The 26692-nt window shown below is 44.4% G+C and overlaps 1 protein-coding gene across 1 annotated transcript; it reads right to left on the bottom strand.

The window, feature by feature from the left end:
- Nucleotides 1-357: 357 nt before the first annotated feature.
- Nucleotides 358-22162, bottom strand: TNFSF15 (TNF superfamily member 15). Its single transcript, XM_043565354.1, has 4 exons — nt 21307-22162; nt 9631-9673; nt 8864-8911; nt 358-5911 (listed from the first exon to the last, which is right to left on the bottom strand). The coding sequence occupies exons 1-4, from the start codon at nt 21526-21528 to the stop codon at nt 5457-5459; spliced, it is 768 nt and encodes a 255-aa protein (XP_043421289.1). The 5' UTR covers nt 21529-22162; the 3' UTR covers nt 358-5456.
- Nucleotides 22163-26692: the final 4530 nt, after the last annotated feature.

Consider the following 26692-nt stretch of genomic DNA (forward strand, 5'->3'; position numbering starts at 1 on the left):
GAGTCCTGGGTCCAAATTCTAGCTCTGTCAAGCACTAACACAGGTCTCTCTGGCTTCTCTTTCTCTTTCTCAGGATTGATGGGTATGCCACTAAACCACAGAGTCTTCTAAGAAGCTCAGTAGATCCCCTCCTTGTCTCCCTTCCCCTCATTTGGCCAGAGTGGCACATTCTGGGGACTTCACCGTTTTTGTAAGATTCATCATAACTTGCAAAAAATCAGTTGCCATTTTGCATTCAAGTACACAGAGCACTAGATGAATTTTAAAGATCTCAAGAGGTTATCCTTAGATCTTAATCTAGCAAGAGAATTAAACGAACAGGTTAACAAAAGGATTGATCTAATTATTAAGATTCCGCAGCTTTCAATGCCAATTTATTAAGTTACATCTATTAAATACATTAACACATACAACACATCATTCACAGTGATTAGAATTTGCACAGGAGTGCCCGGAGACACAAGATGCTTACCAGTTAAGTACGTGTCCAACAACATACAATATGCACTTTACCTAGGGATTGTGACGTTTTAACATAAAACATAAAGTCAGTGAAAGTGCATGGGGTTTATCAGTAAAACCACATAAATACCTACATCTGTTCAATCTGTATACCCCTGGAACAAAAGTGGGGGAAGTTACATGTTTCAATGACTTTGGGAATAAAGTCATTTGATTAAGGTCAGGTGCTTTATTGGCCCCACATCGTGTTTCTCCTTCCTCCTGAAGGCTTGCGACAGGTGAGTGGGACTTGCCTGTCATGTTCTCTCTTGCCTTGCTCTCCAGTATTTAGATGAGTAGTGTCAAGTGACGACTGCTCAAAACAAAACAAAGCAAAGCAAAACACAACACAACACAACACAACTGATTCATGGATGAAATGAAAAGGCTGTGGGCTGGGTGTCAGGAGCTATGACTTCTAGCTCAGCACTGCTACCAGTTACCGTCTGACATTGGGCCATTTATGTCACCTTCCTGAGCCTGGATTTCTTCATTATTAAAATGATGTAACTTGGAGTAGATAAACTGTGCAGATTCCCTTGGCTCTACAATGCCATGGCATTCTCTATTGGTCAAGATCAAACAGTCACTTGGTGTTGGGCACTCTCTGAACAAGTGGGAAATTGCAGCCAGTTGTAGGCTGGGAGCCGCTGAACTCTTGACATGGCTTGCCAGGTTCTTAAGGATCCAATAGAACACACAGAAGTTGGTTTAAAAATGGCCACGTTAAAAAAAAATACAAATGGCCACATAATCATAGATTCGGAAAAGACCTGAGACATCCTTTGGTTCCATCCTTCCTCCCACCTCAATGATGGAAAGGCTTCTACAAAACCCTTGAGATAAGCCCCTTGCTTGAATGTATCCAGGGCCTGAGAAATCACTCTTCGGGGCCATTCTATTTTTATGGTAGAAAGTTTCTTTGGGTATCCAGCCAGAAATGATGACCCTGTAAACTGCAACTTCTTAGCCCTAGCTCTTTCCTCTAAGGAGACATGGAAGAAGCCCCCCACCTCAACCATGGTTATTTGGTAACACTTCTCCCATCTTCCAACAGTTTCTCTTCCAGTTATTAAAACACTATCTGTTAAGAACAGAGGGTAACTGGATGAGCCCAGGATTATGATTCAGGAAGACAGTACCTAGCTCTAGATCTGCCATGAACTCATTGTGTTACCCTGAACAAGTAACTTCTGTCTGGGCTGGTATGATATTTTCTTCTTAAAATGGGGCAATGGAAGGGGTGGGGGGCAAATTCATCTCAGAGCTTGGGTAGCTCTAAATATGGTTCTCAGCGTGGGGCAGGACAGAGATGTGACTGCTCTGATCCACACTCTCTTTCACCATTAGAGCAAAAGGATTCAGGGGTTAACAGTCAGTCCACTGAATCCTCCCCAGGATCAGCTGCCAAAATGATGCAATAGCTGTTAATATCCAGGATAGTGGCACACGCTTAAAAAAATAAATTCTGCTAAACATGGCAAAACAATTTCAGGACTCTAAGCCCTAGGAGAGCAAGGCATCTTGAGGCAAGAAACTACTGCATGTGTTTTGCAAGGTGCAGAGTATAACAAACAATCCTGTCCTGAAGAATTAATCCCCAGTGTCGCAATCATGGGAACATGATTGGGAAAGGACTGGGGAAAATACCCTGCAAGAGAATATTGGCAAAGGACACGCCTCGTGCACACTGAGCTAGTTAATCTTTTATGATCCAGAGGGGTTACTGACGAGCATGGAGGTGGAACTTCCTCTGGGGTTGACGTAGCTTAAATTGAAATGGAGCCAAGGGCCCTGGTATGCCCTGTTATTGAACTGAACCAGACACTTTTCAGGATGTGAAAGTCCTATTGTACCTTAGTCAAAACACTTAGGAATTTTAGTAGCTTAAGCAATGCCGTTCTGCTAAATAGATCTAAACCATGCTAGGGTCAAAATGCTAGGGATCCCGTGCATTCTGAGCATAGATCCTATATTTTCTGAAGCATACAGGGTTTTCAAAGCACCTCTGCCTCATCCATAAGTTCTAATATTTTCAAAGGTGTTGATGGCCAAACTCAAGCCTGGCAGATGATAACCTCTCTCCATTTGTGGCCTAAATGATGGATTCTAGCAGAGGAAATGGTATCTTCATTGTGTCCCCTTTTATTAACAGAAAACTCTCTTTGAGAAGCTATTAAAAAACAAACACTTAGTGTAAACGCAAATCATTTTGTTAATGATCATCCTTCATCAGATGGCACCCATTTTCCTAATGAGAAAATATCCACGTGCCTAAAGTTAGCTAATTAATTAGCTAATACTGCCAATATAAATGAAAGACAATGGAGGTGCTGAGCAGTTAGAATGAACACGTCTGGGACTAAAATAATTTCTCTTTGTGTCCAGGGCGAGTAGGCACTCAGTAAATGTGGAATTGATTTGAATTCAGCCTTTTGAGACACATTGAACCAGCAAAGCATTTTCCTCCTAAATTAACTATTTTCTAAAGCACGTAAGCATGTTCCTTCTTCCCTTGCAAATCTCTGAATGCATCGCATTTACCCTTTTCAGGAGACCATCACATGTTCTTATGCATTCTCTCGCCTCATTCTCACGCCTAGAAATGGTCGGCTGGGCCTTTCTGAACAGTACAAAATACAGGGATTTAACAAATTGAACAGTGAAAACATCAGCATGGTACACTCTTCGACAAACAAGCTTATGACAGGCGCAAAAATAGATACGTGGCAGGGATTTTGACCCAAAGTGGTCAAGTCTTTTTGAATAGTAGGAAACTTCTATTTCTTGGATGAACTTCCACATCCACCAGATCCCCTAAGGCACTGTGGGCAGGTCTGAAGAGCCTGGGTAACAAGGGTTCTTTTTAGTGAAGAAGAAGGTGAGCTGGCCATTCTGGCCTTTTCCATGCAAATCCTCTCCTGCACCCCACATTGCTTCGGCACTCATGCAAATGTAGACAGGGCATTTTATTTTCTCCATGGGGTATGAGTTCTGATCCTGGAGCCAGACTAGAGTTATTGATATCATTATCCCAATCTGCCAGCTAACATTGTTCTAGGAGTAGGTTGAAGGAGCTTTGTCTTATCAAGCTGGTTTTGTAGTTACTGAGAAACCTTTCCTTTCTGCTTTAAGTAAAGGGTAATTCCTCCATCTGAGATGCCCTTTCCCTGAGGCCATCTGTTGTCCCCGCCCACTCTCTTTTAAGACTGGTTCAGGCTTCACTTCCTTTATGAAGTCTCTTTTGAATCAGGTGGAGATGACCACACCCTTCCCTCTGCTGCCTTAGGTTCTGTGCTGGCAGTTGTGGGAAACTGAAGCCTTTAGAACCTCAGTCTCCCAACTGAGAAACCAGAAATCAATGTTTATTTAATTATAACTCGACCAATATTGATCAAGTACTGTTACACCAATCATCCTGCTTAGAAACCCCATCACACACATTGGTGCCTCTGTAGCTTCCTGGCAACAAGGGTAAGAGTGATTTTGGTGCCAAGTTTGATTTTATACCCATTCATGAGGTCTCTTACAATAGGCAGCATTTATTCCAGGAGCCAAGGTGCTGGATGTGGCTCCCCGTGTCATACTCAGACTTCACAGAATGATCGCGGTTCATGTGTTTCATCCCCACGAGCTCATCTGATCATGGGAGACAAACTGGTAGATGCCTGCTTAACAGACAAGTTGATTGAGGCTAAGAGAGCAGAAAGGTCTCTCCTACTCTTGGCATATTAGTGCAGGGAAATCCTACAGATTTGAGGGTAGGAGCTCACTGTGGTGCAGGAGGGACTTTCTTAATGTCCACCCTCCTCCTCCAGCCTGGGCTGGGCTGATTAGCTAATCCCATATTTAAATCCCTTGAATATTCAAAGAGAAAAACACCATATAACACTCCACCTATCAAATTGTGAATCAAACCTCAAAGCAGATCTAAGTGAACTTGTCAAGTTTTGGTGATCGGGATTTTGAGACCCAGAGAATAAGTCTACTGTCTCTTGGTGTCCATCACACTTGTTGCATAGTTGGTCTAGTTGGTGAGAAATCTGTCTTCAAGTTTCCCAAGTGACCTAATCAGCTGGATATCTTACATAGTCAGGAGAGCTCCAGAAACTTTATGCACCAGTGTCAGGCCTTGGATTTACTCCTTGGAGTACGTTGAGTGGTATTTGACCAAGAGCTGTGTACTGGTATCATTCAAGTTTTGAGTAGAGTCTGTCTTGTTCTTCATAGTATCTTCTGGGTCAAGGGAGTGCCCAGAACATGAAAGGTGCTCAAGAAAACTGTGCTAAGTAAATGCTATTGTTGTGTATTTGATATGCATGTGGAACTCATATTTGCTTGTTTGATGCCCATGTACATAATAAAAGGAGAGGTTGCTTTTCTCATTTGCCATAGATGGCATGAAAACAGTTGTGTGGTTTTTTTTTTTTTTGTTTTTTTTGAGAACGTTCATGAGAAATACCAACCTTTTTCATTTTTTTTTAAGATAAGGCATTAAAGTATATATTTGGGGAAACCGTTGAAGGATTTTGCTTCTAGGATTTATGTTTTCTAGGGCTTTGGATTTTGTTCATGGTTCCTGAACTGAATTGAAGCAAATATTTCATAATCATATTGCACAATCATCGGACCCACTGGGGACAAACGTGTAGTATGAAGGAGTGGAAATGTTCTGAGTAGATCTCCATTCATTTGGTGATTGGTGTTCCAATGTTTAGAAACTCACCACTTTTCCAAGCAACCAAGATCACATGTCTGTTCTATTTTGCCTTTTTCTGGTTAAGATTTTCATCAGTTAGGCATATAAAGTATGAAATTTTGGGCTTCAGATTTCATAGCTAAACCACTGTTTCTGTGGAATGCTCCAAAAAACCCCTTGTTATAATTACATATAAGGGAGGAAAATTAGGAACTAGGAGGCAGAGGACCTTCACCCAAGGATGTCCACCTTGCCCCTATAGTAAGAAGGCTCCAAAGAAAGTTTTATCTTCTTTTGTGTAATCCACCAAAGAGATGTCACTGACGTTCACCATCAGCTTGTCCCCTTCCTGTAGGGAGAACATGGCCCCTAGGTAGATGGGCTGGAACCAGTTGCTGCCTACTTCACACACTGACTTGGTCCCCATTAGGAGCTGGGTCGGCTCTGGGTAGCTGTCTGTTACCTTGGTGATTACTACGATGATGGAGTCTGGCTTGTTCAGTCGGCTCCCTTGACGGATTTCACCACACTCAGATGTGGTCCCTCGGAATGTGACCTGGGAGTAAACAAAGTAGTCTCCAGACTCTGGGATCACCAGGAATTTATTTGTATAGTTCATCCGGTTCTTGATGAAGGCCAAGCCAAGTTCATGTTCCCAATGCAGAGCCGGGAACTGATTTTTCAAGGGCTGTGTGGGAGTTTGTCTCACAACTGCAGAGACAAAAGAGGTTTAATTTGCTTGTGTCAGAACTTGTGGACTTTGCCAAAAAGAGCCTCCTATTATTTACAGAGTGTAGTGATTGAATAAAACCAATGACTAACAAGCTCCTTGAGGAGGAACGAGTGGTGGAGATGTAAGTGGACATACTTTTGTTCAGAGAGGAGCATTTTAGGGACACATTACTTTGCCTCTCTGCACCCAAATTTTCTTTCCTGATAATGTAGAACTTTACCTGAACCCTGCAATCCTGGAAAACAGTGAAGGATAAGAAATCTCACTCTTTTGTGTTTTGGAAAACAGCCTCCTTGCAAAGAACCACTTCTCCAAATGGCTTAGATAAAACTGGTGGGTTGTTCCCTTTACGTATCTCTGATAAGACCAGACTCCAGATCCTCCAAATCCTCACTCTCTGCCTCACAAATGATTAGCTGAACTGTTTTGTCCCCACTGATCCATTGGAATATACTGCTTGTTAACCAAACTTTGGTTAAGCTTCTCTCCTTCCTCCAGGCCCCTGAGCTTTGGCCCTGCACTCAGCCTGGGCCAGCATACAGTGTCTCCTGAGAATAGGCTGCCCTCAGGGTAAAACATGACACATGCCAACCTTCATCCCACTTCCTTACACCTGGTTGGTTCTACCTGTGTTTACTCCTTTCTGTAAAAGAAAACCCCTTTTAGCTTAACCCCTGAGACACTTGCAGGCCTTATGGGAAGAGCTCTGATGTTCTGTATAGCTCCCCTGCAATGACATGGTCCAAGGTTACATGAAACACAGGCAGTGTTTAGTAAAAAATCAACATGCAGGGCACATATTGGAAGGAGAGATCCAGAACATTTGGAAATGCTTCTCTGACACCAACAAGGCCAAAATATAAGCCGGCATAATCAACTGGTGGAGTGGAAGGGGCTGGGACTTTGGGCCATGGAGGTCAGTTCCAGTTCTGGCTCTATGGCATGTGAAGTTATTCATCAGTGATGTAGGTCCCTTCTCTCTGAGTCTTGACTTTCTGTCTGTGAACTGGAGATAAAGCCCCTTCATTGCCATGTTTGGAAGATCAAGTGAACAAAAAAGACATGGATGTTTTTCTCCTGATGGCTGGATATGGCAAGTACTCAACAGTTACTTATTTTCTTTCCTCAAATAAATTAGTGTCTTCCATTTTGGCAGATTAAAAAATAAGTTTATTCCATCTTATATATTTTTGCATGGTCTTATGTTTGCATTATTTACAAGTATACATGATATACTTGGACATATAAATGAAAGCTTTTATGAAGTATGGGTAGAGCAGGAAAAAAATGAGTTAGGAGAAAGTCATTGATTTCAAATAAAAATAATCTGCAGTAAAATGAATACTTTTTAGGAAAATAAAGACAGAATTTAATTTCCTATGACTTCTTTGGAAGTCCTTGGCAATCACCAATATGTGCTATCTGCCACAGCTTAGGGATAGGTTATGATTAAGGAAATAATTAGCAACCTTCACACCTGGTGGCTGACTAGAAACTTGGTTCCTGGATGTTTCTAAATCCCCTTTTCTGATGCTGACTGGCCTATGGTTTATTTTGCACAGTGACACATGTTCAGGACACATGTGATCTCTCTGGCCCCTGCACTAAATGGCCCCTGGAGAGCTCTGTTACTTCTGTGCAAACTCTGTGAAAGGCATTTTTATTACTTGCTCCTGATCATCTCCATTCCCAATGTGGATGATGCAACAGATTAAAAAAATCCTCTCAGGCGATGTAGAGACAAAAATCGTTTAGTCTGTAGACAAAGCAAGTTTTGTTAAAGTGGTATGCAATTAGCTATGTCAACTTTGCAGCAAGTGGGAGCTAGGGGAGGAAGTATGTTGTGATGGAGACAGTGCAGGTCTGAGAGTCAAACTCGAATCTCAGCTCTTCCTAGTCATGCATGTGACTTGGGACAAGTGACTTTACTTGTCAGAGCCTCAGTGTCCCCCCTCATTGGGCTGAAATGAAGATTAAATGAGATCATGGATGTAAAATGCCCTACCACAGTGCCTGGTACACATTAGGAGCTCAGTAGAACCTAGTTACCTCTCCCCCCCCACCCCAGGTCCCCCACTCAGTAGGAAGAGGGGTGATATGTCCACACTCTGCTCTTAGGAAAATCCTGCTCAGTTTGTTCAATCTGTCCCATTCTTAAAGGCAAGTGGTAAGTAATTGGTGACTTGGTATTTCTCTGGTCCTACCCCTCACTCAGAACACACCATACTTTCCTCTTGGTCAAACAGTAAGATACATGTCTTGGGCCACAGGGATATCCCCCTGTGGGTTGCAAATTTTCTTATAGGTCAGGAGAGTACGTTTGCTTTTAACTCTCTGATTTTTCAATGGGGTTTTAACACATATTTGTGCATGGTCTTGCTCTTTTCTCTGGAGTCTTTGAGGTATATGCAACGGCAGGCATCAGATGCCAGCAATTTCGACACTAGGCTTGGGAAACTGATATTGGCGATATCATGAGGCTGCTCTTAATCTCTTCACATCAACAAAAATTCTTTGGAAATGTCTACCTTGAATGTAAATGTCCAATCACTTCATCCTGAATAGGGTACAGATGGACTTGATAAGTTGAACCACTCAGGGGATCTTTCATCTTCGACCAGATTCAAAATTAGGTGAATCTCTGAGGGAAGCCATTTCTGAATGACTGAGGATGTGAATGAAAGAGAGAGACAGAACAGAAGGGAAGAGGGCTGATAGAATCTGGAAGAAAATGCCCAAGGGTCTTGGGCCTTTGGACCTCTTAAGGGAGGAAGACATCTGAAACCCCTCAACTGAGAGAGGTCTGTTACCAAGGTGTGTGGTTTTGGGTTTGAAGTTCCTAGAATGACTTTTGGCAAATTCTCTGAAAGAAATCTTGGGCCCATGTTCCATGCATGGTCTCCTGGAAAACACACCAGGGAGAAAAATACCTGTCAGGTGTGCCCTTGGCTTATCCCCACCAGCTCCGGGAGATGTATCTGTAAGGAAAGGAGAAAGATGCTTTGTCAGAGGGTGGCTGGAGGGAAGACAGTATTTTGGAGTTGCATGGTGCCTGCCACCAGAGAGAAAAATTCCTCTCCCTCAGCTTGGCCCACTGTAGATTGTTTTTGTTTCTCCAGGGACAGAGAGGCCTCAGGACAAAGAGTCTCGAACACAAATGAAGCTTGGCTCATAACTTTGGGCAATTTTCTAACCTGTCCAACACTCTGTTTCTCTCACTTCTAAGATGGGCTCATCAATTCCTATCACAAATGGAGAGTGCTCAGCATGATTCCTGACACATGGTTTATGTAAACTCACATTGCCCTTCCCTCCCTGCTACTGCTTTAGGGGGAGCAAGCTGACCTTATGCAAGGTCCCCTTTAACCATATCCATTGATTGATGGCCTAACAAATGGGATAGGGAGCAGGTGGGACATTGTTATAATGCTTTTATAGGAATTTACTGATTTAATCCACACCAACCCAACAAGGTAGCTACCATTTTAACCATTCTTACAGATGAGTAAACTGAGGCAGAGGCCATCAACTCCAAAGGCCATGGACTTGGCCCCAGCACCATTTTGTCTTTTTAATGACCGGGGAGGAACCTCACTTCTCCTCTAGGTTTGCATCCCTCTGAACCTCCTACATACCAAAACTACTAGATAATGCCCCGTTCCCCACAAGAAAAGGCATCAGATATGAACACACTTACAAGCTCGCTGATGTGAAGGTCCAAACTCTCGCCCTTTTGGAGTCTATTGGGAAAGAAAGATATGATTCAGACCACCTGTAATCCTTTTGTCTCCCAACCCCACAGCTGCCCATAGCAAGGGCATGGTTGAGATGCTGCTGCCACCTAGCCTGGGCACTCTGGAATAAGGGATGCAGCAACGAGAATACTTGATTGAGGGGAATCTTGTGCCCAACACCCCCCTTTCCTCCTCTAGCAGTCTGAGGACCTTCTTTCTCCTATGCTTGTGTTGGAAGCTCAACTTTGAAGTTATGTCCTGAGAGCTTTCCCTGTTCTGTTCTAGGACACTGTGACATCTGTCTTGGCTTATATCATTTGAACAAATGGTGGCACTTGTTTTCTTTTCTTTTTCCACCACGATTTAAAAACTAGAACTATTTTTAAAATTTTTAAAGCTTATTTTTTTTATTTTGAGAGAGAGAGAGAAAGAGAGAGAGAGAATGAGTGGGCTAAAGGTAGAGAGAGAGGGAGAGAAGGAGAATCCCAAGCAGGCTCCTTACTGTCAAGCAAGGCCGATATGGGGCTTGAAATCATGAACTGTGAGATCATGACCTGAGCTGAAATCAAGCATTGGATGCTTAACCAACTGAACCACACAGGCGCCCCCCAAATTGGAACTAATTTTAAAAATGATCTAGGGGCGCCTGGGTGGCGCAGTCGGTTAAGCGTCCGACTTCAGCCAGGTCACGATCTTGCGGTCCGTGAGTTCGAGCCCCACGTGGGGCTCTGGGCTGACGGCTCGGAGCCTGGAGCCTGTTTCCGGTTCTGTGTCTCCCTCTCTCTCTGCCCCTCCCCCGTTCATGCTCTGTCTCTCTCTGTCCCAAAAATAAATAAATGTTGAAAAAAAAAATTTAAAAATGATCTAGAAAAAGAAATAAGGGCTCTATTATCCTTCCCATCAGCCCCCCTTTTCCATGCAATACATGAAGAAATTTGCATCCTTGCAATCGTAGTTTGCCAGCCATTTCAGATACCACATGGGAGTGAAAGACATGGAGGCATTTGGAGGCAGACAGACCCGAATTTGAATCCTGCTGTCAACACTGATTAACAATATGATCTCAAACAATATGATCTTTCCTCTCTGAGCTCTGGTGTCCTCATTTGTAAAATGGGAATAATAACATCCCTAGCCTCAGATAACTCCCAGGTTTGAGATGAGGATCAAAACAGAAAATGCAGGAGTCAGGGCAAAGAACGCATGGAAAATGAAGGAATCACCACTCATGTGTGTGAACGTAAAGCTCAGGAGCAAAACAAACTAAGTCCTTGGCTTAGTCCTTACATTTTAGTTTCCAGAAAACCTTTTCTGATATGGTATTGACTCACCTCAGGGTCTTCTGATTGGGTTTTTGTAGCTACATAGTCCCCACAGACAGAGAGCTTCATGTAACCAGTTTTACGTCTTAGAATCTGTGCGTGTGTGAGACTGTACTTGTGAATGAAGAATTGTGCATCCGTGTGGGTGTAACAGAAGACAGCTCCAGCAGTGGGGGAGGGTAGGAACAGATGTGTTTTGTGTGTCTACATGTGTCCGTGGCATGGTACTATTTGCACACGTGTATGTGGTCATGTGGGTGTAGCTGTGTCATTGCTGAACAGGTCTTTGAGCAGGTCTGTGATAACAGTGACCTCATTAGAGCCCAGACTGCCAGGCTGTTTTTATTCCTAAGCCATACTATCTAACGTCCCCTGGAAGGCTTCTTGAGGACAGAGATCCTGTCTTTGAATGACTGAATCTATTGTTTCTCCATTGTCTGCTTCCTAATTCTGTTAATGGCACCATGACTTCTTCCCCTATTACCAGGCTTGAAACTCACTGCTTTCTTATTCTGTAAACCCAAGCTGCCACTTCTATTTTGAAGCTTTTCTCATTTATGCCTCCCCTCCAGGCCTTAGCATGCTGTTCTCCTGGATTCTCCCGTGAGCCTCTTAGCTGGTCCTTTTGCATCTTGGTTCTCCTCTTCTTGAAATCACCTCCTTGCTTGCTCTCAGGGTGCTCTTTCTAAAGCATCACTGTATTGAGACACAATTTCTGTTCATACATCTTCAGTGGCTCCCCATGGTCTTTAAGACATAGGCGCAAATACTTATCTTGGCATTCAAGGTTCCAGTTGACCACCCCATTCTTGTTACCTGCTCTTTACTCCTCTCCAAGTCCTCTGTGCTCCAGCCATGAGAGGCAACCACAGTGAATGACTCAAAGGGCCTGAGAAATGCAGTAAGTGTAGCCACCATCTGTTGAGTGACTAGTGGCACTGACCTATGCTTAGCCCTTCACACACATTATCTCCTTCCGCTTTGCAAAGTCTCCTAAGGTAGATGTTATTCATGTCCTTATTTGAAAATGGGGCTTAAGTAACTTGTTCAATGTCCCACATCTGGAAAGCGGAGACATAGGATTTTAAACCAGGCCAATCAATTCCAGAATCCCTAGCCCTAGGCAATTGTACCTTCCCACTTCCGGACAAGCTCCCTCCCTGGTGAGGTGGATGGATAAGTACCAGCAGTTCTGTGCACTGTGAGAATAGGGGAAGCACAGAGTTCAGAAAACAGGAACCTGGCCCAGGAGCGGGGGAATCAGGGGAAATTACCTCTGAAATGAGTCTTACAGGTCCCACAGGTATTAGCCAGGTGATAAAAAGTAATGGCTATTCCAGAAGAGGCCAACAGCTTGTGGGAGAGTAAGGAGGCCCAGCAGAGCATGGGAGCAGCTGGGAAACTACAAGGATTTTTGCTGCCAAATGAACCCATTATATACATTTAGCATAGGGGTGTGAGTAGAGTGGCTTTGGAAGACCTAAACCCAATTGATGTGACTACTTGTCCAACATAATAACTTCGATGGGCTAGGGTGGGGGAGCAGAGAAGCAGCCTAGAAAGGAGCTCATTCTGTAGCCTGTTTCCTTATTTGCTGTTGTCAGAGCTGGTAAAGAATCTGTCTCTGACGAGGCAGAAAACTGAAGGTGAACTCAAAGAGAACTGGGGAGAGTGCGGTCTCATCCTCTTGTGTACAAAATGATACTTCCCTGGCTGGTCTTCTGCTTCATTTAGTTCTCTGCTGAGAAATCTCCTTGAACATCTGCCTATTTTTGTCTAAGCAGACACTCTGCCAAGAGATTGGAACATTCCTTTTGGCTCAGAGTCTCGCTGCCATTAGTCTGTATCTGTGATGTGAACACATTTCCTTATGGGCTCTGCTGGATTTCTATAACCTAGGCACATGTTTATTCTCATATATGGTTGGACGTGTATGGGTTTCAGTGGCCTGGAATCCGCTATACATCTGGACCCTGTGACAGTGCTGGTTGGCAGATGTTGAAGACCTCAACAGTCCAAGAGTCCCCAAGAACATCAGCTGGGACTCTCTTTCCAAGAATAGCACCTAAAGCCTTCCGTTGCTGCTTCTCTTAAGAGTGACTCTATCATGGGAGAAAGCTTTTTGTGATGGGAAGCAGGAATGAATGAAGAGAAGATTTGAGACAAAGAACTAGTAGCTTATTTGGGAAAAGGTTTGTGCATCTGAGCTGGTTCCATGCCAGATCTCAGGATGGCTGCTGACAACACCAGGCCAATACAATTCCCAAGTGTCCTCCAGCCCGATTCATCTCCATTGCTTCTGGGTTATTCTGGGGGCACCAAGGAGACATTAGCTCCTGAGGGGTGCAGCATTATCTTCCAAATCTGAATAGTCACAGGGTCCAAGAGCATCCCTGGGAAATGTGATTTATTCTCTCATAAATGCCTTCTCACACCACTGGCTGAGAACCAAGACCCCATTGCTTTCTCTTCCTAAGCATTTATCACTCCCTGAAGTGATATTGTTATTTGTGTGCTAATTGCTTTTTGCTCTCTAGAGCAATTCAAGCTGCCTGTGGGCAATGACTCGCTCCATCTGTCTCTCGCTTACCACCAGATTCCTGGTGCCTCAGACAGTGCCTGGCACTTCCGCTGGATTATTCAAAGGGCAAAATATGCTGTTGCTCAGATGTCAGAAAGATAGGAAGAAAATAGAGCCAAGAGATGAAGCAAGGTTTAGCTTCAGTGACTTTAGCCTGAGTTTTGCAATCCAAAAAACTAAGAAAGAGACCTTTTTTATTTTAGAACACATGCCACATTTTGAGTTTTTGTTTAAATACAAAACAATTCAAGAGTTGGATGGCCATCATCTTTTAGTACTGGAGCCTCCAAAGGTTTTCATCCCAGGCTCTGCTGGCAGCATAGTCATGGCTCCAGAAATGTTTGTTGATGGTTGTGAGTTTTGGCCAGGAGTCAGAGGCAGAAAAGGCAAATGTGTCTGCCCATGGGGATTCGTATTAGTGGAATGTGGGGTTCCTGTGGCCACCAGCATTTATGAGCCCAAGCAAAGCAAACTGGCACTTTTAACCCCTTAGTTCCTATAGGTCAGGGGATTTTCCTCCTCATTTGATTTTCTTTCTCTCACTTTTTTTTTCTTTGTATGCTGAATCCCTGACACAAAATAACCATGACCTATTGCTATAAGCATATTTGGAATTACTCTAATACTCCAACCAGGGAAGAAAGAAGGATGGAGGAAGACTACTATCTAGTTGGGTGCTCTGGGGTGTGAGGTCCTGTATTGGTGTTTATGTGTGTTTCTTGTCTGCCGCTCCAGTTATTCTCAAAGAAGGGCATTACCTTTCTTAAAAGATTTTTTAAAAATGTTTATTTATTTTTGAGGGAGAGATAGAGTGCGAGTAGGGGAGGGGCAGAGAGAGAGGGAGACACAGAATCCGAAGCAGGCTCCAGGCTCTGAGCTGTCAGTGCAGAGCCCAATGCAGAGCTCGAACTCACAAACTGTAAGATCATGACCTGGGCTGAAGTTGGATGCTCAACCGACTGAGCCACCCAGGCACCCCAGGGCATTATCTTTTTTTTTTTTTAATTTTTTTTAACGTTTATTTTTATTTTTGAGACAGAGAGAGACAGAGCATGAATGGGGGAGGGTCAGAGAGAGAGGGAGACACAGAATCTGAAGCAGGCTCCAGGTTCTGAGCTGTCAGCACAGAGCCTGACGCGGGGCTTGAACTCACGGACCATGAGATCATGACCTGAGCCAAAGTCAGACACTGAACTGACTGAGCCACCCAGGTGCCCCAGCATTACCTTTTTATAGCCTATGTAAGCCAAACGTCAAAGAGTAAATGGAGGGTCTGGGATCTGAACTTGTAGACCAAGTGCAGACCCTGGCATGTATCAGGAGCCCCCTAAACATTAGCTGAGTATACACCATGGACAATCAAACCTGAAGATAGATGGTCTTTGAGACTCTCTTACTGGTATTTCCCCAGAAAAATCCCTTGAGTGTGTTTTAACTAATGACCCATTTAGCCTTTCTCCTGTGTCCCATACTGACTGTCTTGTATACTCATAAACAGGAAGAGATATCCATTGCTTGCCGTCATAAATGCCTCAATTGCAAAAACACATAAACGTTCTATGACCCATAGCATCCTCCCAGGACTTCTAGGAGAAATATACAGACAGTTGTCTCCTTGTCTTTTGCTTTTGTTTCTCTCTGTACTTGCACGGGAATAAATCCAACCTGGAGAGTGTTTTATTCCAAGGCTATTTCAATTCATTATCCTCCAAGGCACACTGGTCAGGGCTTTACACACAACATTCAGAGTGGCTCACAGCTAAGAATGTGGTGTGTGCAGCCAAGCAAATGTGGAAATCTCAGCTCTAGTGTTTCCTAGCGGTCTGATTTTGGTATGTCACCTAACCTCAGTGAGACCCAGTGTCCCCATCCATGAAGGCAGGCAATAATTCTTTCCTCCCAGAAGTATCATGATGCCTAAGAAAGACCACACACATAAAGTGGATATCCAATTCATCTTCCTTCTTTCTTTGGGCTCAGTTAAAGTTTGTGGTACATCTTATTGGTTCTGCATAACTTCCTTTTGGTTTTATCGCTTCAGTGATACACAGAAGCTAGCCTTGTGTCTCTTTACGACCAGTGGCAAATTTGAACCCTTTAGGACCTCTGGAAGGCCTCCTCCTTCTCCCAGCAGAAGAGGCTTCCTCTCCTCCATCTACAACTGTCTTCTGGACTTCTGCCTCTTCCTGCGCAAAGGGCTTGAGGGAAAGGAATGTACTTCCCCCATGTTTCAAAACCCACGCTTGTTACTGCCATGGGTGGCTGGGCCTCATTAAGGAGACCCGGCTTGGAGATGACCTGTTACAGCTGTACAGTGTGTGGTCTGTCAGGTGTGGACACAGGAGCTCACAGTGCTGGGCACGGAGTGATGTGTGTGTTTATTTCAACAGGTCAACAAATGGATCCTGGAGTCACCAGTTCTGGGGCTGCTGTGTCTATTTGGGGTTTGCACCGTGGCTGGTTCCCCCTCCTTTTCTGTGGTCTCTCTGCCTGACACCGACAACCTGACCTTGGGCGTGAGTTGGGCTTCTCTTCCAGGTTTGCCAGGACTTGCTGAGGCCACAGGAGAGGCAGAGCCACTGAATGCTCTGTGTGTTGCAATTTCCAAAGCACTTTTATCTCAACCATCTGTTTGTTTTCTCTAGACAACACTGAAAAGGGATTGTCATTACTGCCCTCATTTCCAACGAGGAAGCAGCCCGAGTGAGACAGAAGGCTCACCCTCAAGGTGGAGAGAGCAGGGGCATTGTGTCTGTTGAACATCAGGCAATAGCTTCCCAACATCCTCTTGCTGAATTCTCACTTCAGAGCTATAAAACAAGGGTGTTTGCCTCCCCACATTATAGACAGGGAGTGGATGACTTAGGGAGGCCGGGGACCTTGTGCATCCTTTCCTCTCTCTCTACCCAGCTAACCCTTTGTGAGTGCCTTCTGTGTGCCTGGTACAGCTAGAAGCCCCCAGAGGAAGGAGGGGATTGGCATTTATTGAGCATTTACTATGTGACAGGTACTTTTTAGGGAATCCTTGTCAAATCCTCCTGACCATGCCACGAAGTGAATGATTTGCTGCGTTTACACCACAGGCAGAAGAGTGTAGTGCTTAGAAGGAACGTATATGGTGAATCTGAATCCCAATGGTCACGTGGCTTAGATTTTCTAGGCCTCAGTTTCATCGTCTCTAAAATGGAGATAACAGTAGCACTTTCTTTCCTTGTTGTGCGGTTTCAAGGACTAACTGAGATGATGCATCTAGTAATAATAGCAAATGTATCATACATGGACACATGCCAGACCCCAGGCTAAGGGCTTGATAGGCATGATCTCATTTACTCTTCTCAGAGCCTTAGATTTGAAGAAGCTTAGAATGGTGTTTGGTACATGATCAGTTATTAGAGGGGTCACAGATGTAATGTGGTGGAGCCATGGCATTCCCTCAAACCTGTGCAACTCTGAGGCCTCAGTCGGCATCACTGTGGGGTCCTGTGGGTCTGGATGGAGACCAGGGCTGGGGTGTGTCTCAGGGGCAGGCGTGGGGGGGGGAGAGGCGAGCAGGGAACAAGGGCTAGGAGTCTTGCAGGGGTTTTCAGAAAGGGGTGGAAGGGAGGTTGTAAGGAAGCAAGAAGAAAGTAGGGAGAGTGTGTGGGGATTCCAGAAGAGGACCTGGAGGGGAAGGACAGAGATAGGGCCGTGGTTCAGTCCAAAGAAGCAATGCTGCTAATGACATCCCTGACAATTTTTCGCACAGTTCTGTGTGCCCACCGTGCGCCGGGCTGGGGCTGAGCCAGCATGGTACATTCTGCCATGCCTGGAGTACAGACCCTGTATGTGCCAGAGCAGTGGCTGGGGAAGATGGAGGCCTGGCCTCAGGGCCCCCGTGGGCCAGCGTGGGGGCTCACAGACCCAGCCTGAGGGCAATCGAGGCCACTAAGGGCCCCAAGAAAGCCCGGGCTGTGGTCCAGGGCAGCTGACAAAGAACAGATTGGAGTGTGGGTTGTGGGTACAAGGCCAGGGTGGAGGAGGCAGGGAGATAGCTCACAAAACGTCAGAGAACAAGAAAGTTCCTCCAGGGTCAAAACCCACTCTCTGGCCTGGTGATTCCAGAGCGGGAGGAGAAGTTGCCCTGTCTGATGTAATTTCCATGAACAGGAAGTTCCCTGGTCATAATAATAATAATTGCTACCAATTGCTAATCTCCCACCTCCTGCCAGACACCTTAAATAGTTTATCTCTAAGTATCCCATGTCACACATAAAGAGCCTGAAGCCCAGGGAGGTTAGGTAACATGGCTAAGAAGTATCTAGGCAAGAATTTAAACTGAGTTTTTCCCAGATACCTGGCATCTTCCAGGAGTCTAACGACCCTAAAACATTTTACTATCTCTCTGGGTTTTGTTTTACATGTAACATATACATTTTGTACCAAAAGGGTATAAGTTTAAAAATGCTTCTCTCTTGCCCCACCACCCAGTTCCCCAAGCTAGATGTGGGCAGAGCTACCAATCTCTTGTCCTTTTCCTGAGAGGTTCTATACATTTATAAAAACATTCATAGATATGAATACATATATTTCCTGAAAATGAACGTCCCCCATTCTATGTACCATTAGGTACCTTTTTTTCCCTCCCAATTAATGATATATCTTGGAGAAATTCTCCAACCTTACATCTAGAGATGTCTCATTTTGTTTTTTTAATTTTTTTTAATGTGTATTTATTTTTGAGGGGGGCGGGAGGGGCAGAGAGAGAGGGAGACCCAGAATCCAAAGCAGGCTCCAGGCTTTGGGTTGTCAATACAGCGCCCGACACGGGGCTCGAACCCACGAACCTTGAGACCATGGCCTGAGTCAGAGGCTCAACCGACTGAGTCAGCCAGGTGCCCTGAGATGTTTCATTTTTTTTAAAAACAGTGGCCACTGCAGATTTTCCCTGCATGGAGGTGCCAGGATGTATACAACTGATGCCATATTTATGGACACTTCCCCTACAGGTGGTTATAAATCTTTTCAAATCTGATTTTGATCTCTGCTCTGCAAACCTACCTGGGTTAAGGATTTTGTCACCTTGAATCTTTCCTTACATGACCCCTGAAGGGAGAGTCCAGTTTAAAATACGTATATTTTACCAGTTTTGGTAACTGTCTTTGTTGCTATTCCCTACACCAGTTGCTAGTAGCGGCTGGGTGTCTGGCATAGTGTGAGGATGGCAATCACAGTAACGGTGTGTGGGTCTCCCTACATTCCCGCACTCATCTTATCAGTGCTGCCAGAGGGTTGACATGTGAATCCTCTTTTGGTAGAAAAGGAAACAAGTTCAAAGAAACGAAACCACATTCCTGTTCTTACCCAGCCAGAGGTGGGTGAGCTGGAATTCAAACTCAGATGTCTACGAGCCATGACATAGTTCTGCCCACTGAAGCTCTCCCTGGTGACCTAGTTTTCCCTCCTGAATCCTATTTTCCATGTTTTCTGAACTGGTTATTCTCCATTAACCCAGTAGGATCCACTCTTTGCCCTTCTTGGACCTGCCCTGTGTCCTGGGAGGCTGTCTTCTGGGCGCTCTTGCTTCCTGGCTCTTTTGAGCCTGATTTCCAATCTGGCCAGTGGGATGAGAAGCAGGGAGCAGAGAGTGACCAGTTCTCCTGTCCTTTTTCCTGTTCCCTCCCTGCTGTCTGGCAAGCAGGCAGGTTCCACTTAGCCCTCAGCGCCTCCAGCCAGACCTCTCCTATGTTTTCATTCTCCCTGGGTCCCCCTAAAACTGCTCCCTCCCTTTGCTCTTTCAGGCCAAGAGGTGATGACCAGCCTCCCGCTGTCACTAACCTCACGATGCTTCCAGCTCTTCTGCATTTCGGCAACGAGACTCTTCTTTGAACCTTTCCAAACCCTTTAAGCATTCTTCTTTAAACTCTCTTGTTTGAATGGGCTGGGTGTTTCTTTTCAAGACTCTGATTGCTACATGTGCCCCAGCCTCACCCCTGTTTCCCTTTCTCTTCTTCTGACGCACCAAGAAGTTGGATAGCCTGGCCAAACAACAGCGCTAACCGTCTCTGCATGTCTGCTCTCCAGGGAGATTGGTTTAAGCATCACAGAATGCAATATTAGCCTTTTCTTTCTTGAGTACCTATGATAGGGCAGGCACTCATGCCTTCTCTTGTGGGCTTCCCTGTGTAGTGACAGCTCGTATCTCAAGCTCTCTTCCTGATGGAGCAAGTTACCAGCCCTGTGGACCGTGGCATTCCGCCACCAAGGGCTGGTGACCGGCTTCCCACGGTTGCTAGCCCCAAGGTGCTTCCAGAGCCCGATGGTCTTCTAGATCAACAAAAGTGTTCTTTGGCATCTGCCGAAATAGGGGATCTCAAGACATCATTTTAGGCAGAGGCATTGTTTCCTTACAGATCCCAGGAGAGTTCAGGTTTTTGGAGGTCTCTCAATGCCTCATTCCAGAACAACTGTCTCATTCCAGGACAACTGTCTCTTTCTGGCTAAGGAAGGACAGAATCCCAGAACACTGACAAGATGCTCTGGTTTGGCTCCATAGGAAGCTTAGGGGGTTAGGTGGCTTAGGGGTCACAGCCTGACTTCTCATGCCTTGAATTTCTTCTCTAACATGAACACCATTTCCAGGTTATCTGCGTTTTTCTATGTCTTCTGAATGATGATATGTGGCTGTGGACCCTGCTGCCTGAATCAAGATCTGTTTGCTGACTCTGAGGGGGTGATGAGAGTTACATATTAGCCATGGTTTGGTCTCTCCTGGTGTTCCTGCTGTGAAGCCAGCCAGCATTGCTTAGAAGACAGACTTCCAGTTAAATCAATTAAAAAGCCTGTTTTCTTCTCTGGCATATAATACCTTTGACTGAAATGAAATCAGTCATGACAGATTTGCAGGAGTATTTTTTTTTTTTATATAAAAGGGTATTATTTGAATGACATTTTCTTTGGTCTTTAAGGTTTTTGATGTTCCTAGTCCAGAGTTGTAAGTTTCCCCTTGAGACCTGTACCCACCCCACTTGGCACCAATGTTCTCCCTACATCTTACATTCATTTTTGACTAAGCTCCTCTACCCTGAGCCCCCAGCAAGGTGTGAGAGATAGACAACAAGGCAAGAGGTTCTTTCTGGAGCATTGAAAAAGAATATTTCTAAACCCAGGAAAGGGGGTTGGTTAGATTATAGCACAGACATATCATATACAGGAACATAATGCAATCATCTATATCATCATACTGCTGTGAATTTACTAACAATAAATAAAATCATAACATATTTGGGGACTCAAAATAATCTCATCTTGTTACAAAATACAGAATTCTATACCCCAAAATATCAATAGTGGTCACTTCGATGTGGTTATGGGTAATGATAATTATCATCTTTTCCTTATCTGTGTTTTCTAACTTTCTTCAATGACATATGTTAGTTATATAATTTAAGGAGGGTTTTTTTTTTTTTTAAGAAAAGGAATATTCCCAAATAGTCATAGTACACTATGACTGTAATTATCTAAAACTATGTTATTGGAGGTTGTTCCCATATAAACATAAAGAGGACAGTTCATCTCCTGGAATCATTGAGGATAAATACCAGATTGGACCTCTCTGCCCTTCCCATGGTGTTTCCTTAGCATGGGGAAGCAGGGAGCTTGGTGGGTCAAAGGAGTCTGTCCACAGCTGCAGCGGCTGCCAGGTGCCTGCAGCAGGTCAGTGGGCCCCTGGCTCAGGGCTCAGGGAAGAGACTGCTTACCTGGAACACACAGGCGTCTCCTCTGGCCCGGAGCTGGCCCACAAGCAGGTAGGTGGTAAGTCCTGCCAGGATGGGGAGTGACAGCAGGCAGCAGGTGAGAGCCCAGCTTGCTCTGCTCTTGGCTGCTAACCTGGCTCTGGCCTTGGGGGTGCAGCTGCCTTCCTCCGGCAGCATTTCCACGCTGGCTGTTTCCCTGAAGCCCAGCCCCAGATTCTCTGCCATGCTCCCGCTGGTCCTGGAGACAGCTCTGACTCCCCATGGGCAGAGAGACCCCCCATTAAATAGAAGACAGGCTCTCACAGTGGGTGCATTAATCACTGCCTACTCCACCCCCTGGCCTCTCCCCTCCCCCTTCCACAACACACTGGGCCCCGCCTGGCTAGGGAATGCACCGCCTACAACAGAAACCAAATCTGGTTTAAGAAAAAAAAGAAGAAGAAGAAGAAGAAGAAGAAGAAGAAAGCTTTCCCAAGCATATTTATATACAGTGTGCTCATGTGCTTCTTCCTTCGTTTACAGAAGGAAGTGAGGAAAGTCCCTGGAGGAGGAGAAAAAGAATCCATCAAGACAGTGGGCGGGGCGAATTAAAATATAGCTGTTCCCAGCGCTGGAGACCTTCCAGCCATGCCAGTCTGGGGAGTGTGCCGCTTCTGGAAGTGAAAGTGAAGGCCCGGGAGATGTGTGGTGTGGCTTGCAGACTGGGAAATAGAAATCGTGTTTGCATCACTGCTGTGCAAAATGCTGCCAAGCCCTCTGCAGTTTTGAGCTTCATAGGAGCTCATTTTTCTTGCACAGCCGGAAAAGCCAAAGTTCTGGAAAGTGAAAGGCACTTGCTTTAGGTCATCCAGGTATTAGGACAGAGGAGCCAAGATGATGGTTTAGTTCCTCAAAATCACTGTTTGGGGTTCTTGCCTCTACCACACAACCATCTGTGAAAGGAAAGTGCATACCTTGCCTGAGTAGACCAGTTGTCTAAGCAAAGAGTGTGAGGTCATAAAGGTGACTGCTCACGAAAAGAGGACATTGACTTCTCTCTTCTCTGATTAGTTCCAAGTTGATTGAACACAAGTGATAGGCCTTGCCCGCAGTTGGGTGTGTAGAGGGCCCACAACATGTAATAAAGGCTAACATTTATTAAACATTTCCTTTGTGCCTGTCACTGTTCTAGGGGAGTTAAAGGTATCAATGGAATTATTCAATCCTGAGATAACCTTTTGACGTAGTAATGTTATGATTACCACTTGACAGATAAGGAAATGGAAGCATAGGATCTCGACTCAGGTAGGCTGGCTCCAGAGTGTCGTAATCATTGCGCTACACTGCACGCGCTGCTGTATTGTGCACGTACACAGACACCCACACCCAGTGTGCCCAGAAAAAGGCCATCCTTCCAGTTAGGGGTTGGGGAAGCTTCCTGGAGAAAGAGCTGGTGTAGGAACTAGGCCTTGAAGCTTAGGGAACATGATGTTGGAGAAGAGCAGAGGACTCTGCAGAAAGATGGGTAATAGAAATAGGAAAGCTTAAGGATGTCCTGTGGCAAGTGGTGGAAACTAGCCTGACTAGCACCTCCATTCAGTTGCTACTTGTGCTATTTCACATCGTGATCCTTGTGGGCTACTTGCAAAGGCGTTCCATGATCTGGTCCCTGCCCACCATCACCCCTCACCAGTGTCCAGCCTCAACTCTTACTCTTTTCCCAAGCTGCAGTTCTCCCAAACGCATTATGGATTAGTGAACTGTTGCACATGCTAGTCCCTCCACTGTGACGGCCTCCAATCCTGTCCTATCGTATCACCATGCTCCCCTATTTCACACTTTGTATTAAAAACTTTTCTGCATCCGTGGCCTCTGAGATTGGGTGAGATGCTCATCTATGTTTTTATAGCTTCCTGTTCTTCTCTTATCATAGAATATTTCATAGTAAACTATGGCGGACTACTTTTCCATTGTCCCCATTAAATCATCAGATGTAGGAGGGCAGGTGCCAAGTTACTCACATCCCTTCCCTACGACTGTAGCTCCTAATGTAATAATGGTCATAACTGACATCTATTGAAGTAAACATCTAACACATTTCCAAAGAATTCCAGCAAAGGATGATTTTTATGTCTCTTGGTTACCTATTCTTGGCTTAACAAACCTGGTAAGACACCTTGAGACTAACCTAGATCTTTGCCATTGTAACTTTTGAACACACAATCACCCTTAATACTGGATCATCTTGAAAGAGTTTACAAATATGTTCTTATTCTTGTATTTCTTTTTTAGAAGCTTGGTATGCTTAATCAAACCAGGGTCTTAAAAGTGTTAAATGTACGGGTTCACAGGAAGAAGTATGTACTCTCACCCACAAGATCAAAAGGCCTCAAAAGATGAGGAAGATTAAAAACACCAGACTGGGGATCTGGAGGTGTGGGTTTTAAACCTCAGTTGTGTGACCTTGAGAACTCTAGCAGACCCACCTCATTTTAATGTACCTGGCTATCTACAAAACCTGGTAAGTAAGCTTGTGATACTTCTGTTTAAAGTAAGATTCAATGGATTCTCAGTTTGTGCCCAGGGAATGTCCTATAAGAAGAGAATAAGAGTGTTAGGGCCTGGACCTATGGACATTTGTTTGAGGTGGTTGTAGATGTAGATTTACATGTAGTTGCAAGAAACAAAACAGAGAGATCCTGCATGCCCTGGACTCAGTTTTCCCCAAAGGCAACATCTTGCATAACGAGAGCATAACATCACTACCAAGAAATTGACATTGACATTGATATTCAGACTTTACCAGTTTTTTATGTGTAGATATGTGTTTTTATTCATTTGTGTAGACTTATTTAGTTTCTGTGTAGTGTGCCATATGTGCAGATGTGTGTGACAGTCACCACAGTCAAGGCATAGAAAAGCTCCGTCTCTAGGATCCCCCATGCTACAATGTATAGCCTCTGCTACTACCCTCCTCTTTTAACCTCTGCCCTCCAACTCAGTAATCATGTTCTTTCACAAATGTTATATAAATGGAATTGTGGGGTCTGTATACTTCTGAGATTGGCTTTTTTTTTTTTTTTTTCCGCTCAGCACCATTTCCTTGAGGTCCATCCAAATCATTGCATGCTCAATGGTTCATTTCTTTTGATGGCTGTGTGGTATTCCATGGTACGAATGTAGCATGGTTTGTTTAGCCAGTCACCCACTGAAGGAATTTTGGGTTATTTCCAGGATTGACTTATTTATTAACAAAGCTGATATGAATATTGGTATACAGGTTTTTGTGTGAACATGGCTTAATTTCATTTCTGGTATAAATGCCCAGAGTGAAATTGCTGGGTCATAACGGTAGGCACTTGTTTCATTTTGTAAGGAACCCTCTTTTCTAGAGTGTTGGTATCATTTTGCTTCCCACCAGCAATGTGTGAAAGAACCAACATCCTTCTCTGCATTCTCTCTTCAGCATTCGGTGTTATCACTATTTCTTCTCTTAGCCATTCTTGTAGGTGTCTGGCGATATCTCACTGTGGTTTTACTTTGCATTTCCCTGACGGCTAACAATGTCGAACTCATTTGCCTTCTGAAACCTGTTTGGTTATACAGACATCTGTTTTGGATGCTGAAATTACTTATCATTTCCTTCTTGATTCTCTCTCAGTGGATTCCAAGGCAGAAGGTAAATCGCTTTTAGATAAATAATGAGCTATTGCACTTGAGTGCCAGCTACATGCAAGATAGTGTTCTTGGTACTGGGAATAAAGCAGTAACAAGAACAGAGAACAATCCCTGTTGTCATGGAGCTTATGTTCTAGTGGAGTGAGATGGCCAGTAAATAAAAGAAATGAGTTAAGCGTATTAGATGCTCTTGGAGCTTTAGGAAAAAAAAAAAAAAAACAGAAAGGGAGATAGGCAGTTACTTTAGTTACAGTTTAATGTAGGGTGGCGAGAAAAACCCATGCTCCTGGCCTTGAAAAAGCTGTGTGTCAGGAGCATCAGTGTGGCCAGGAAGACTGGAGTTGTGAGTGAGGAGGAGACCAGGGGCAATGAGGTCAGAGCAGTATCAGAGGAGGCTGGCCATGCGGGGCTCTGAGCATGGGTAGGAGTTGGCTCTCATTCAGTGTGGTGGGGAAGCTCTGGAATATGTAGGGCAGAGGAGTGGCAGGATTTCATTTCATAAAAATCTTCCTGGCTGCTGTGTCAAGAATAGCCCAAAGGAAGGGTGGAATCAGGGAGACCAGTTTGGAAACTATTGCAATAATCCAGGCGAAGCAAGATGGTGGATTGGAAAAGGTGGTGACAGAGAGGGTAACAAGAAATCATGGGTTCCATAAATATTTTGAAGTAGAGAGGACATAAGTTCTCATCCAGTTGGATGTAGGGTGAGAGAGAAAGAGAAAAGTCTGGGTCCATGGTTCTTGGTTGGAGCATTGGAAGAATTGAGATGCTATTAGTGGAGATAGGAAAGGAAGCTTGAGAGCTCAGATCAAGATGTGCACCATTTAAGGCGACTTTTAGACAACCAAGCAAAGGTGAAATTATGAGGAGGCAGTGGATGATAAGTCTGAGGTCCCAGTCAGAGGCTTGGGTGGAAAATTAATTTGAGAATCTTTCTTGACAGAGCAACTCTCACATATTACTCTATATTGGAGATTCCTCTTGATTACAGGTCCTTAATTTCTTAATTTAAAATCTTTGGTGCCAGGTTTTGGAAAAGCATTAAGTTTAGCGATATGAAATCACCATTACCTGACAGCTTTGACCTACAATAATAATAATTTCATATGGTTCACCTGAATAATACCCTCCACATGCCTTATATTACATAACATTCTCAGTGGGGTTTGAAACAGTGTCCTATAATCAAACAGAAACATTTCTGTAGCCCAGTACACTCATGCTGAGTGGGATAGGTAAGGACAACACACACACACATACACACACACACACACACACGCCCTTCCAATTCAGCTTTTGTTGCCAAGTGCATTATATTTGGACTGTGCAGCATGCCGAGTTGAAATAGGCCAATGAGCAGAAGATACTGAGAGGGATATTTCAACTCAACTTAATGACTATATCAATGCTATTCCATGACTAATCACACATGTTTCTAAAGGTGGGAGCTGTCTGTCCCATGAGTGCACACGGGACCTGAACAACCACTTATTGGGGATACTTTAAAGGAAATTCAGTTACTAGAGAGATTGTTAGAGCTGGTGTCTTTTACAGCTCTTGGTCTCACTGAGATGAAAATGACTATAAGTCATTTCTAGCTTCATGCTTCATTCTTCCCATCTGTGAAATGGGATGGGACCACGGAGCTGAACTTCGTGATTGCCGAGGATGCTTCTGGTGTTGTTTTAAGGTTTCTATGCTTCTCTGCCTCTTCTCTTTGTCACTGGTTGTT

The sequence above is a fragment of the Prionailurus bengalensis genome, chromosome D4 (assembly GCF_016509475.1).
Source record: "Prionailurus bengalensis isolate Pbe53 chromosome D4, Fcat_Pben_1.1_paternal_pri, whole genome shotgun sequence".
NCBI classification, from domain to species: Eukaryota; Metazoa; Chordata; class Mammalia; order Carnivora; family Felidae; genus Prionailurus; species Prionailurus bengalensis.